At 39.0% G+C, this 14682-nt stretch overlaps 1 protein-coding gene across 4 annotated transcripts in view; it reads right to left on the bottom strand.

Moving 5' to 3' along the window:
- LOC127638099 (M-protein, striated muscle-like) overlaps positions 1 to 14201 on the bottom strand; it is a 65682-nt gene extending 51481 nt beyond the window's left edge. For 3 of the 4 annotated variants that reach the window (XM_052119486.1, XM_052119650.1, XM_052119734.1), the window contains exons 1-5: positions 14019 to 14177; positions 11740 to 11938; positions 6414 to 6548; positions 4930 to 5104; positions 3588 to 3745 (exon numbers count right to left, since the gene is read on the bottom strand). In XM_052119486.1, coding sequence (XP_051975446.1) covers positions 3588 to 3745; positions 4930 to 5104; positions 6414 to 6548; positions 11740 to 11870 — 599 coding nt within the window. In that variant the 5' untranslated portion in view covers positions 11871 to 11938; positions 14019 to 14177. Of the gene's footprint in view, positions 1 to 3587; positions 3746 to 4929; positions 5105 to 6413; positions 6549 to 11739; positions 11939 to 14018 lie in introns of all 4 variants that reach the window. The other variant, XM_052119577.1, reaches the window with a different exon arrangement.
- Positions 14202 to 14682: the final 481 nt, after the last annotated feature.

The raw sequence follows: 14682 nt of genomic DNA, 5'->3' as shown, positions 1-14682 counted from the left end.
TTAAACAATCTCATCTCTATTATGATTGGATGAGTCAATATGAGCCCAAATCTTTCTGCCCCACTTAAGAAAAACTATGTGTTTAAAGCGATCCGTTAGCCCCTGCAACAGGGGGGCTTTTTACCCCAAATACTATCCTGTCACTTATGGGACAGTTATTGAAAAATGTTTGATTTAATCACCTTAAACAAAACTGAAAATGGTAAGTATTTTGCCGCAAAATAAATGTGAAAAAATATAATAAATTAGATCAAATTGACTCAAAATCAACCGTTAGACACCACACGCAAAGATCTCAAGGATCTATAGCCGCGGGAGGTAGGGGGTCACCCCGTCTGCATTGCGGCACACCTTGTTAAGTGCGACCAAAATACTGAATGCATTAAAGAATGCTATTTGAAAGCTATCCTATGCTGTGATGAGTTACAGTTCCTAAAACAATTAACATCCTAACTTCTAAAATGATAATGCTCATACTAGCTAGCAATTGAACATAAATAATCTTTATGTGCTATTTATTCGGGAGCTAATGTTTTCACAAGGGCCCACCCCGTCGGCATCACCCCCTGTTCAAAAATCATTCCTGCGTCTATGTGACAAGCAGGAAAGTCCTGTGGTAGCTTTTGTTGCTATTTCGTGTTTGAGGAGAAAATAAAATCAATGGAGCCTTTTACCCCGCGGAGCAGTTAAACCCGTTGCACCCTCACCGGCAATAAACGTCAAAAATGTAACAAGTTTTAGCTCAGTTTCTCATCTCAAGAATATTTTCATACTGCCGCTCCGCCAGGACATCAGTCCATTTAAAAGAGAAAACTGACCGTAGATGAAGACGAAGTTTACGATGATGAGCGCAACAGTCTTTTTCTCTATAGGGGAAATGATTATTTAGTCTATAAGACCTACCGTGAGCTCCAAAGATGTTAATCAATGGCATCTGCTTCTGTTTCAGTCTGTAATATTACAGTATTAGCAGAATCCCTGGTTAAGAACTACACTACCCATTTGCTAAGAAAAGTCCCACCAATCAGAGATTTGAGGCAACCATCCCCTTCCATGACCCAATGAAGTCTCTCAAACGACCTCTATATCTGAATATTTAGCAATAAAATACAATGTATATATTATCAACTATTTTAAATATTTTTCCACCATTTTCAATTTGAATTCATCATTCGCAATGCTTCATGGGATTGCAGTTCGTGCCCTCATGAAGGACATTTGGTACACAGTCTTGTAGCTTTGTCGTCTTGTCTGATTTACAAGTACTGTTTGATACAAATCCAAGTTTGTAATGTTGCGATTCACCTCAGAGCTGGTCGGTTTGGTTTGTTTTCTATGAAGTAATTTATGAAATCCATGTGGAATTATTTTTGAAAAAAATACTTTCGGAACCAAGAAGGCTGAAAAAGTGGACGGGCACTGTTGCACTCTATTGCACCCCTTGAAGGAACACTGAGAATGCAACACATACTTGCATTATGTTACGAACATTTTGGTTTGACACGTTTGTAAACAACAATGCATCAAAATCGAGCGTGCATTATTAGAAGCGTTCTCGTATTGCTTAGAGTGTATTTGGATTGAAAAAAAGCAATGGCTAAATAGCTATTTGGCTGTTGATTAGCATTATTTTTCCAGCCCGTGCGGCTAAGGTGACTTCAGCCAAAAGAAAGTCGTTTGATAGACGGAGAAAATTAAAAAAATGATTACATGTAACAAACATTATTTTACTTTGTAATAAATTGCATGGAGTTGTGGTGGCGTAGTGGGCTAAAGCACATAACTGGTAATCAGAAGGTTGCTGGTTCGGTCCCACAGCCACCACCATTGTGTGCTTGAGCAAGACACTTAACTCCAGGTTGTTCCGGGGGGATTGTCCCTGTAATAAGTGCACTGTAAGTCGCTTTGGATAAAAGCGTCTGCCAAATGCATAAATGTAAAATGTAAATGGAAGAATTGTGGATCCTGAATTTCGAAAGTAAATAGGGACCATTTTGATTTCATGTTGACTTTAAGTGCACAAAGTTAGATCAGCAAAAAAGCAAGTGTAAAGAATGGCAAAGAAGACACAAAACATGACATATAGCTTGTTACAAACTGCAATCAGATACGAAAATGTGTCACATACTGAACCGATATTCACTTTATGGCAAAATGCTATCATACATTTTTGCATGCACAACATCACATTTACAGTATTTATGTCTCTGTTAGTGTTGTCACAGTAGCCTACCAAAGTTTCAGTAGTCGGTACCGATACCACAGAAAAAATTTCAAAAATGTATGAAAAGTAATGTATCACACATTCAAGTGTGAAACAGGGCCCTACTGAAATCTGTTTTATTGTTTCCCCAAAATGGTTTATAATCAAATTAATTCTTAAAACTTATAACAAGTAAAACATGTTACAATTATTTTTCATCATGCCATGTGACTCCAGTCAGGTCTCCTAAGCAACCAAATTGGCCCGGTTGCTAGGGAGGGTAGAGTCACATGGGGTAACCTCCTCATGGTCGCTATAATTTGGTTCTCGGTGGGGTGCATGGTGAGTTGAGCGTGGATGCTGCGGTGGATGGCATGAAGCCTCCGAACGCGCTATGTCTCCCTGGCAACATGCTCAACAAGCCACGTGATAAGATACGTGGGTCGACGGTCTCAGATGCGGGAGGCAGCTTGGATTCATCCTCCGCCACCCGGATTGAAGCGAATCACTACGCAACCACAAGGACTTAAAAGCACTTTGGGAATTGGGCATTCCAAATTGGGAGTATAATACTTATACAAAATACAAAAATATATATATATATATTTATTCAATACAATATATAGTGATATATTGCTTAATTTTATTATCATTACAATCATTATTCATTAATTATTGTTTGTTATTTTTATTATTAGTAATATTACTACAGTGTGGATTACATTTTTACCTAGTAATATATTTCTGCTACAACTTCTTAAATTTCAGCCGTCTAGCTTTTATTATGAATCATGCTTTTATTTTGACATGTGTTTTTGACGGAAGTTTAATAAACAGTTTGCTACATGGCCCAGTGTGATCTGTTAAAGCGCTAATTCTGTGATTTAATTATATAAATACTGTATATAGTCTACTTGTAATATGTGCTTTACTGTGGATTAGTGCTCTGCTCTGTCATCTCAAACAACGCAAATTATTTTCAATGTCTGCAGAGTTTCCAGTGTATGAGCAGGTGGCTTCACACATTCATTTAAAGCACTCAGCTCGAATGCAGACTAATATTGCAGCCTTTTAATAATCACGCTAGGACATTTCAGGATTTTAATTTGATCACTTGTGCATTTCAGTGTAAAAGGAATGACAGAGCACACGTTTAAATAAGCGTGTGAGCATTTGAAAGCTATCGTGTGTCAGTAAGACAGCGGCGTGAACCAAATTAAGTGTTTGGTGCTCGGTACTACCAGTACTGTAGAATCACTGGTATTGTTACATCTTTTTTACTTTTGTATCGACTTGGTACTGAAGTACTGGTACTTTTGACAACACTAGTCACTGTAAACATGTGTTTGCGTGTCCATGTGCGTGTTTGTGCATTTTAACTTACCACACTACGCGTGGATCCGGCCATCCTGAGATGGTACAGTGCAGCCGCACACACTGTTTCTCCCAAACAGTGTGTGAACGTGGCTTGATCACAAACCCGGGGGTGTGCATTAGGCTGTCCTCGTTCATACGCTTATGGTACTCCTCGTTCTCATGGATCTGAGGGTGTGATGCCAGTCATATATAGTTTAGAAAGTAGTCACATACTTTGGTCATAAATGCAATACAAGCATGCTGTATGGATAAAATTGCAATGCATTTATGACCCAAGACTGTTCAAGATGAACAATTCTTCTTTTTTGTATGTTAAAATATTTCTTAATATGAATAGACTACTATAAATAAGCCATTTTTAGATTGACTTCCCTTAAAAGTGTCCCCTAGAGTATTTTGCTGCTTCAGTACGGGATGTTTCACCATATTTTGCATCTCACCGTTAAAGTATGGGACAGTTGGCAATCCTAGGTGGGACTATCCATTGGATCGACCAATGGAAAATAGGGTAAGCATTTGGGAAATATGTTTGGGAACAATCATTATTTTTGCAATATTTTGGTGATGGTAGTAGTGCAGAAATTACAGTTCACATTATAACAAAATGCTGAATATTTACAGGGCATTTAAAATGTGTGCATTAAGACAATGGCTCCTTTAAGTGTTCAACAGAACAGCCGTCAACGTGAAATGCCTCCTTCGTAGTCATCGGATTCATTTGTCCAGTAGTATCAGTGAAACTGAAGTCTCCTCGAAGCTTCCCTCAACTATCGGCACAACACTTGTTGACATCAGCAGTTTCACATGCAAACAGCTTAACACACCACACAGCCACTAAAACATTACAACCCATGAAATCTGGCACCAGGGTGGCACGATGTGTTGGCACCAGGATCAGAACTAAATAAAGACTGTGTCTTAGTACTTTCTTTCTTTTTTCTGTCTAATAATAGAGAACTTGTAAAAGACTTTAAAAGTGTTCCTCGAAGACTACCGTTAAAGCAAACGGGGCGCGCTTAAAGATATTGGAATGGGCGAAGGGAAATATTTTCAGTGCATTAAGACTTAAATTCTTGAGTTTCAAATATGAATAAAGACATACTGGTTTGGAAGTTATTTCTTTAAATGAAGAATGCCATTTTTCATTACTGGAAAAAACTAAGAATGCATGCAGGTTTCATTGTATTTTTTAAATAACACACTTTTGGTTAGTATGTAACAGGAAGTGGAAATATTATTATTATTTTTTTTGTTTGTTTTTTTCAAAAGCACTTTATTAGTCCATCTGTGATCAAATACCAGTAATAATGGGTTACGTGGTTATGAATAGGTCTCGGATCTCCACTGACCCTCTTGCTAAGGGAGATGCGATCTGCAGACTCCCTCATGATGGTTCTGCGGGACTTGTGTTCCGTGTGCTCCGACTCCATTCCGCTACTGAAGAGGTCACGGCGCGCCAGATAACCAGCGCTCTCTTTAGCGCGGGCCTCCTCAGTGTTTGACAGGCCACTTTCAAACTCATGACTGAGGGGGAAATTATGTTCATCGCATTCACATGGGTCTTGAATTCATAAAAGCGATACAGCACTACATATATTAAGTCACAAACACCATCATATATACACATAAGAGTTTAGAAACAAAACAAGTAGAATGTCGATATTTTTCTAGCAACCTCAAATATACACTCTTACAGTAAATAGGTTCTTCAGTGTTTCTGTGCAGCACCTCTACTTGGTTGGCTTGGGTATAATTCATTTTTCCGTGTGCCGCTACATCTTATGCATGATCGAATGGTCAAGCCTTTCATAGAATACTCTTTTAACCACTAGCGCATATGGACGAGTTTGCCACATGTGCACTACGACTACACTTGTGATACTCTTTATGGGTAGCTCAGCGAGTATTGACGCTGACTATCAACCCTGGAGTCATGAGTTTGAATCCAGGAAGTGCTGAGTGACTCCAGCTAGGTCTCCAAAGCAACCAAATTGTGCCCGGTTGCTAGGGAGGTTAGAATCACATGGGGTAACCTCCTCGTGGTCGCGATAAGTGGTTCTCGCTCTCAATGGGGCGTGTGGTAAGTTGTGCGTGGATCGCAGAGAGTAGCATGAGCCTCTACATGCTGTGAGTCTCCGTGGTGTCATGCACGACGAGCCACGTGATAAGATGCGCGGATTGACGGTCTCAGAAGTGGAGGCAACTGAGACTTCCGCCACCCGGATTGAGGTGAGTAACCGCACCACCACGAGGACCTACTAAGTAGTGGGAATTGGGCATTCCAAATTGGGAGGGAAAAGAAAAGTACAGCTAAAATATGTAAACTTTTAGAAATGTGTTAACATGATTTTAATGTGATAAAGTAGCTTACTAACCTTATCTGTGTAAAGTTATATCCAATACAGGGATTACAGGGTTCCGTTGTCATGCCAACGAAGTTATATTGGATATAACCTTACACCGAAAATTTTTGTGAGTGATTTTAATCACTCCTAAATCATGCTAACATGTCTAATGTTTATATCTTGTGGCTATACTTTCGAACTTTTGAAACAGTATGTATTTTAGCGTTTATGTACTGGCCCCATTTACTTCCATTGTAAGTGCCTCACTCCAAGGAGGAAATCAAAATTCATTTTTGATGGAAATCAACATTATGCCACAAATTAACTGTTAATTAAGCCTAACTTGATCATTCTGTTAATGCTTTGAAACTCTTATAGAACCTTTTATATTTAAGAGTGTACAGACGGATATAACGATACAATAGACAAATGCTCCAAGGATCCAAATGCTGCTTCAGACACTGAAAACCCAAGACTGTTCTTTTTACCTGCCCCTGAAGATGGGCACCACATAACCGATGATCTGGTTCTCCTTGTCCATGGCCAGATAAGTGGGTTTGGCTCTCTTAGGCAGAGGGCTCAGCTTGCTCTCATCTAGAGCAGTGTATGTGGCAGCTCTGAGGCTAAAGTAGTGCAGGAAATTCAACATACACACACATTGGTGAATATGCAGCACGTCTTCATCACACACAGTATTATGATGTTTGGAAGGGAAGTGGTACTATAAAAAAGGGATGTTGATGGTGGGGCAGCAAGAAGATTGAAGAAGGTTAAAGGAGTGAGTGGGAAGGGACGTTAATCACATTCGTCAAACTAAAAAAGAGAGCCTGAGATGCATCAAACTTTCAATCTAACCTGTACTCACAGATTCACGTTACTATCGCTACATTTTTCAAAAGGATTTATATGCAGCTCAATGTACGTATCATGACGTTTTCCTGGTGCAATGAACACCAGAGGCACTACAACAAAAATTACTTTTATTTCCTTTCACACAACTTAGATTATCAGTTTATAAACACTTGTTTATTTTACTATGTTTCTCACACAATGCTATCTAATGACATCAAAACACTTTTACTTTAGCACATCACTTGTAAGGTTTGCCACTACAAGTTTACAAGCTTGTCCGAGCTTGTAAATGGGGTTCAGATCCGTAACACTCTTTTCCAATTATCTGTTGACCAATGTCTGTGTTTCTTTGCCCACTTGAACCTTTTCTTTTTGTTTTTCTGTTTCAAAAGTGTCTTTCTTTGCAATTCTTCCCATAAGTCCTCCTGAGTCTTCTCTTTACTGTTGTACATGAAACTGGAGTTTAGCAGGTAGAATTCAATGAAGCTGTCAGCGGAGGACATGTGAGGCGTCTATTTCTCAAACTAGAGACTCTGATGTACTTATCCTCTTGTTTAGTTGCACATCTGGTCTTCCACATCTCTTTCTGTCCTTGTTAGAGACAGTTGTGCTTTGTCTTTGAAGACTGTAGTTACACCTTTGGATGAAATCTTCAGTTTTTGCCAATTTCAAGCATTGTGTCGCCTTCATTCCTCAAAACAATGATTGACTGACGAGTTTCTAGAGAAAGCTGTTTCTATTTTGCCATTTTTAACCCAATATTGACCTTAAGACATGCCAGTCTATTGCATACTGTGGCAACTCAAAAACAAACAAACACAAAGACAATGTTCAGCTTCATTTAATGAACCAAATATCTTTCAGCTGTGTTTGATATAATGGCAAGTGATTTTCTAGCACCAAATGATCAGTTTATCATGATTACTCGAGGATAAGGTGTTGCAGTGATGCTGCTGTCTAGATTTGATCAAAAATGACTTTTTTCAAATAGTGATGCTGTTTTTACATCAGTAATGTCCCGACCATAGTTTGTGATCAGTTGAATGCCACTTTGGTGAATTAAAATACCAGTTTCCTTCTGAAACAGCAAAATCTGTAAATGGTTCCAAACTTTTGGCCTTGAGTGTATATGTGGTCTACTCTGAGTAACAGTATACACAAAAGTGTTCGTAAGTGAAACCAAATTCCCAAATCACCTTGTCCACATGAGAGAACCCTGGCTTTGGACGAAAGAGCACGTACATACCCTTCACATATCACTATGTTCTTCACGCCCCCTCCCGAGTGTGTTTTATAAATACACTCTCAAGAGTTCAGATATGAGTGTAGGGCAGCTAAAGTGATCCAACTTAAGACTGGGGTATGACAAAAGCAATATCCTCCCAGTTTCAATACACCACATTTAGCAAAGAAGGTTGGTAACAAATAAAACTGGATGGAATGATTAATGGAGCGGAGACAGAGACTAGCATCTGTGCAAACCTGCCATCTGCTAAACCTCATATCCTGCTTGACAGTGTCGTATATCATGCTCTATTGAATACTGTAGCCTATGTCTCAATGAAATTCAAACACGGAGGTAAAGTTGATCATTTTGTGCTCTACATTATGTATAATGATGCTCCTTTTCACTCAATTGTTTCCCTGCAATGTGCAAATATACACCGACCAGCGACAACATTAATACCACCTGCCTCATATTGTGTAGGTCCCCCTCGTTCCGCCAAAACAGCACCAACCCACATCACAGAATAGCATTCAGCGATGACATCATTCTCACCACAATTGTACAGAGTGGTTATCTGAGTTACTACAGACTTTATCAGTTCACACCAGTCTGGCTATTCTCTGTTTGCCTCTCTCATCAACAAGGCATTTCCAAAACAAAACAAAAATACATCCAGTGAGCTGAACATTCAGGAACGTTTTAAACTGTGCAATACAATCCTGCGCCAAATTCAGAACCTGTTATAAAAAACATAACAAGATAACTTTTATAACATAAAAAGCTAGTATGTAATGCTAGTATATTTGGGCTTATAACAATGATGTTAATTCTCTTTAATTGACTGGGCCAGTTCTTAATGGCAAAACTGGCCCGACCAAATAAACAGTGAAGGAAGAATAATGAATTTAAGCTGCTATACCGAGAAGCCCCCTCTGTTGGTCAAAATAAGCAACACACGGTAGGCTTTGCTGCTCTTGCTTTCTTGCAATATAATATTTCGCTCTGAACAATGTCTTGAATGATCAGGAAAAATAGCAAAATATCTGGGGACAGGCCAACAGAAACCAGGACTGTCCCTGGAAAATGGGGACGTCTCGTCACCCTAGCTTAAAAACCCTTTAGAGCACAACGCATAAAAGAGGGATCTATCCATGCTAAAAAATTAATGTTTCAACAAGTCATACCCGTTCATGTGTGTTTATCGGAGAAGAATTTACAGCATTAATAAAGATCACAACAACAACACAAAACTAAACTGTTATGCAACGGTTTTCTGATTGAGTTTGGGTCAGCATAAATAAAATGCAGTATAACAAATACTACCATTATGCATAAAGACATTACAAATTAAATAATGTACCTGTGAGATTCACATATATCTCACATACATGCACACCAGTGAAATGGCAATATAAATATGGTCCTGCTTAGGTTCTAATGGCTTCAACAACCTGTTTTCAGTCCTCAATGAGCACAATATTTAAGCCCCAGTTATTTACATTAATCTAAACTTTTCCCCACCCCAAGATGAGATCATTACTGTAAGCAACAGAACCAGATCTACTTATGTAGTCTCTATAAATACACTGATTTATAGTAAGGTGTGAAACAGAGGTAAAGAAAGCAAGAAGACCAATTCAATCATTCCTGAGCCTTCAAAGATGTTCAATTTCTAAGATACCTTAGAAGGTTACCGTTACTTCAGTGCCCTAACAACCTTACATTCTGACATTTAGAGATACCCAATAAGCCTAAGCTCACATGACCAGACAAAGAAGCTCCTTCTTACTAGTAGGTCATTCCCACCAAGTTTGGGACCTCTATATAGTCTCTGACGCCCAGACGCTTTTTGGCAGAAAAAGAATAATAAGAACATCAGTATCCATCAATCCATCCATCGTCAACCGCTTATCCTGTGTACAGGGTCGCGGGGGGCTGGAGCCTATCCCAGCTAACATTGGGCGAAAGGCGGGGGACACCCTGGACAGGTCGCCAGTCCATCGCAGGGCCACACATAGACAGACATACATTCACACTCACCTCCACATCCACATCCACACCTAGGGCAATTTTTTTGGAGACACCAATTAACCTAGCCTGCATGTCTTTTGGATGGTGGGAGGAAGCCGGAGTACCCGGAGAGAACCCACGCAGACACGGGGAGAACATGCAAACTCCACACAGAAAGGCCGGGGCAAAGAACATCAGTAAAAATACAATAATAATTTCAGCACCTTTAGTTTTTGGACCCTTAATGATGCATTCCAGAACTCTACAGATGTACATTTCTGAAATCCAAAAACTAGGTATAGGTCTATATTATTGCACTAAATAAAGAGCCACGCGTGTCGCTTAGTCTTAATATGGTGTATTTTTTTACTCGTCAAGATTTTGACCAAATTTTTTGGTCAATATATTTAAGGTAAATTTCTAGTTTCAACAATATTTCTACTTCAGACCTTCGTTTTGTTGTATAAGAAAAACTAGCCCCATACCACGTGACTGATATTTGGTTTTCGACCATTGAAAATTGGAAAAAAATGAGCATGGGGCCAAATTTAGAGCCCCATATCTCTGGGATTTAACTATATCGGGCCTTAAATATGAGGATACCAAAAGAAAAGTTTGTTCTGAACCAGAATCTAAAAGGAAATGAACATATCTGTAATACTTCTGGAGTTATAGGCACTCCAACTTTGGAAAAAGCTAAAAAAAGGTGTTTTATTTTCCATTTTTTGGACTCGCACCAATGGCATATAGTGTAACAAGGGATGCTGAAGTCAACTTATTTTAGCAATAGACCTACCAATCTCTATGTAAAAATAAAATAATGATGCTGCCACCTTTATAACCTGTAGTTTTTTTCCAAATCCTAGGTGAAAATTGTCAAATTGTCATTTTGACCTCTACAAAACAATGGATTACTAAATAAATATGAATCCATGGCATTTAATATTTGGGCTTTCATCCTCATTTATGTTTACCTTTCTTCAGAAAAAATCATTAACAAAATCAAAACGTACATTTTCTGAAATTTGGTTGATTTGACAACGATTACCTCGCAAATCGAATAGATCGCAAACTCTTCTGTAATTACGACATGATTTGGTCAGAATAGCATGCATGTGATACCTAATATCCCGTGCCAAGGGCCACATAACCAGAGAGACATTCAAGCAAATATAGGCATGGATCCAAACCTCAGAAAGTTATCAAGTGAACCACAGAGAAGCTTGAATCAAAGGTGCACAAAGTGCAAATCTTAGATAAACCGTCAGCTCCTACAGTCCGTAATGGAAACTCAACTCAAATACAGCCAGATCGCAAACGTTTACACAAGTATAGCAAAACCTACCCACAAGGAAATACCAATATGCCAAAGCTAAATTCATTGGCAACATTTAAAGTAGAGGTAAAGAGCTAAATGTAAGCCAATTAGCCATATATAAACCAAAGAACATTATAATCGTATCAGCATCTGCAGGAAAAGGCATTATTCAGTGTGCATGCAAAATTCACATACAGGTTGCATGGTTTAAAGTTGCATTAGGATGAGTGGGAGAGAGATTAGCTATATATGGAAAAAGGAATGGCAACAGGGGAAGAAGTAGTTGCTACATTTTGTTTATTTGAAGATTAAGTGTATTATGAGGGAAACAGCTGACTGCTAGAATCAGTTGAGGTTATGGGATTGGGTCTGGGGTATCATGGACCAAATGATTGATCTCTCTTACCCCTTGGTGCTTTTGGTATAACTGCTTGAGCTCTGCTGGTATTGGCTGACCGCAGACTCGGTCTCCCGGCTACGGTAGCCACGATCATAGTGACGGTGGTGTTTCTGGTAGAATGGTAATGATCCCGACATTGTGTCCTCTTTAGATCAGACACTATCCTCTGCTCTGAAGCTCTCTTAGTCTGAAGTTTCAAAACTTTCTATTGACAAATTAAATAAATTACACCAGGTGATTTATCAGCAAATAAGCCTTACAAGAATTGCAGCAATTGCATCCAATGGCAATACCATGATACTCCAAGGTACTTCAAAGAATACCATGAAATAACTTAACAGATATGACAGGCACGTTATATATATTTTTAAGACTCTTTAATGAATTATTCAGTGATGTGATGTATGGGTGTTGCTTATATCAAAATGGTGCCTTTCTACCAATAATCTAAATAGTCATCACATGTCTCGAATGTAAGTTTTTTTTTTGTTGTTGATTGCAACACGCTCTGAATGTGGTCGTATTCATGGTTGGGCTGGTAATCTAGCATACCGGGCATTTTCCCGGTGGGTCGATGCACTTTGGGGCCGATCAGTGGTGGACTGGCCATCGAGAGAACCGAACGGGCCGGTGGGTCGTTTTTTTTTTGGATTGCAACAAGCTCCGAATATGGTCGTATTCATGGCTGGGCTGGTAATCTGGCATACCGGGCATTTTCCCGGTGGGTCGATGCACTTTGGAGCCGATCAGTGGTGGACTGGCCACCGAGAGAACCGAACGTGCCGGCGGGTAATTTTTTTTTTGATTGCAACAAGCTCTGAATATGGTCGTATTCATGGCTGGGCTGGTAATCTGGCATACCGGGCATTTTCCCGGTGGCCCGACGCACTTTGGGGCCGATCAGGGGTGGACTGGCCATCTAGAGAACCGAGCAGGCCGGTGGGTCGGCCCCGAAACGGGCCAAATGGGCTGCGATAAGCTAAAACGAGCCACCGCGTTATGCAGGACGGACCACAAATCGGCGCTGCAACATGCAGAACAGGACAGTGAACATCTAGTCGCTATGTAAAATCCCGGGCCAATTTCTCTTCCCAGTCCAGCCCTGGTCGTATTTGTGGTTAAGACACTGCATTTGATATTACATACCTATAAGTCCAGTGGTTATAAACCTTTTATACAACAATATAAGCGTCACAATCATCAAGTCAAGGCTGAAGTAGGAGAGACTGGGGCTAGTTGTCACATGGGGCTATATCTCAGTAATGATGTGTTTGAGTCCAGGTGCACAAATGCTTCTCTGGTACTCCTCTCAGAAACAATGGTACTGTTTAAGGTACAGCAGCTGTCATTGGGGTGGTACCCTTAAGGAGACAAAAATAGGTACACAGTAGGTCTTTATGGTGCATTTATGTACCCAAAACGAGTTAAAACATTTAATTAGAGGTACAGAAAAGGTTGACCCCAATGATGGCCCATGTACCATTTTTCTGAGAGAGCTGATTTGGGATCATTTTGTGAATTATTTTGTTAAATGCCAATATCATCTCAATTGTTTCTACACAAGTGAGGACAATAAAACCACACTGGTATAAATGCAGGCGAGAGACATCTATATAATGAAGGTGTTGAACTGTGTTCTTAGAACAAAAATATTATATTTATGTCTTATTCACTTTTTATTTGTATTTTATTTAATTTTAGTCTTGTTGTTGCATTGTTTGTGCACTGGAAACTTCCGTCACCAAGATAAATTCCTTGCATGTGTCAGCATACTTGGCAATAAAGCTCATTCTGATCCTAATTCTGAACAGGTATTTTTCATAAATGTCAAGTCGGGGTAAGTTGTCACGTGTTTTATAGGTTGTGGTATGATGCAACTAATTCATTACTATTTATTTTTGGCTAAAACTACGGTTTGATCATTTTGCTGGTTGCAGTTTTATGAAGTATTTTGCTCTTTAAATGGTTTACAAGTGAAATCTTTTCAATGCAAAGCCAAAAATGAGTTTATAACACATTTGAACCCTTTTAGATCATGAGTCCATATGGACATCACTGTTCTCTGGTGTTTAAGGTTTTTATAATTTGGTGCCACCCAAATTACAAATAATGATTATGTTAGATGCTGCGAACTAAGAATGTCATATCACACATTGTTGTAAAAAAAATATTATTATTATTATTTAAAAAACATTTTTACAACAATGTGTGATATGACATTCTTAGTTCGCAGCATCTAACATAATCATTATTTGTAATATAATAAAAATAAAAAAGGCTTTCACCTGGCCGAACTCATGCGTTCTTGCTGCTGATCGTCTCACCTTGCCAAACTGCGAACAGCGGAGAGCCGGAGCGGAGAGAGCAGCGCGTCCGGAAGACTGAAATCCACACGCGCACTGTGTCGGTGCACGGGAGCTGCTGTCCACACAACAGGAATAATATTGGCGCTGGCCGGAATGTCCGAGCGACTCTCACGACCTTTTATGGCGAGAGGGGCCGATAAATATAGACGTCTCACGTTATCTGCGCTTTACTGCCTGACCCTGGAGGAGTTAAAACGTCTCGTTTATGTTGTAGTTTAACCACAACAGTCGTTCAAGACCAATAAAACAAACGTAAATACAAACAAACACATTTTTTATTTTTTTGTATTTTTTTTTTTTTATAAATTTGAATGGAAAACAAATGATAAGTACAAATTAGCCATGTTTTTTGAGGGGTGAAATAATAATAATTATAATAATAATATTAATATTAATACAAATTTACGTTTACCAACAATGCATTAAACCTATTGCGCTGGATTAATTCATGTCTTAATTAGTTAAAATAAATATTTAATTCATAGCAATCCTAAATAACAACCTTTTTATCATTATGCTTATGGGAGGAAGTCCCATGATTAATTTGACCTATTTCAAGAATGAGGAAAAATACTTATTTGTC

Source organism: Xyrauchen texanus, chromosome 1 (genome assembly GCF_025860055.1).
Source record: "Xyrauchen texanus isolate HMW12.3.18 chromosome 1, RBS_HiC_50CHRs, whole genome shotgun sequence".
Lineage (NCBI taxonomy): Eukaryota > Metazoa > Chordata > Actinopteri > Cypriniformes > Catostomidae > Xyrauchen > Xyrauchen texanus.
This window is presented reverse-complemented; position numbering and strand designations above follow the sequence as displayed.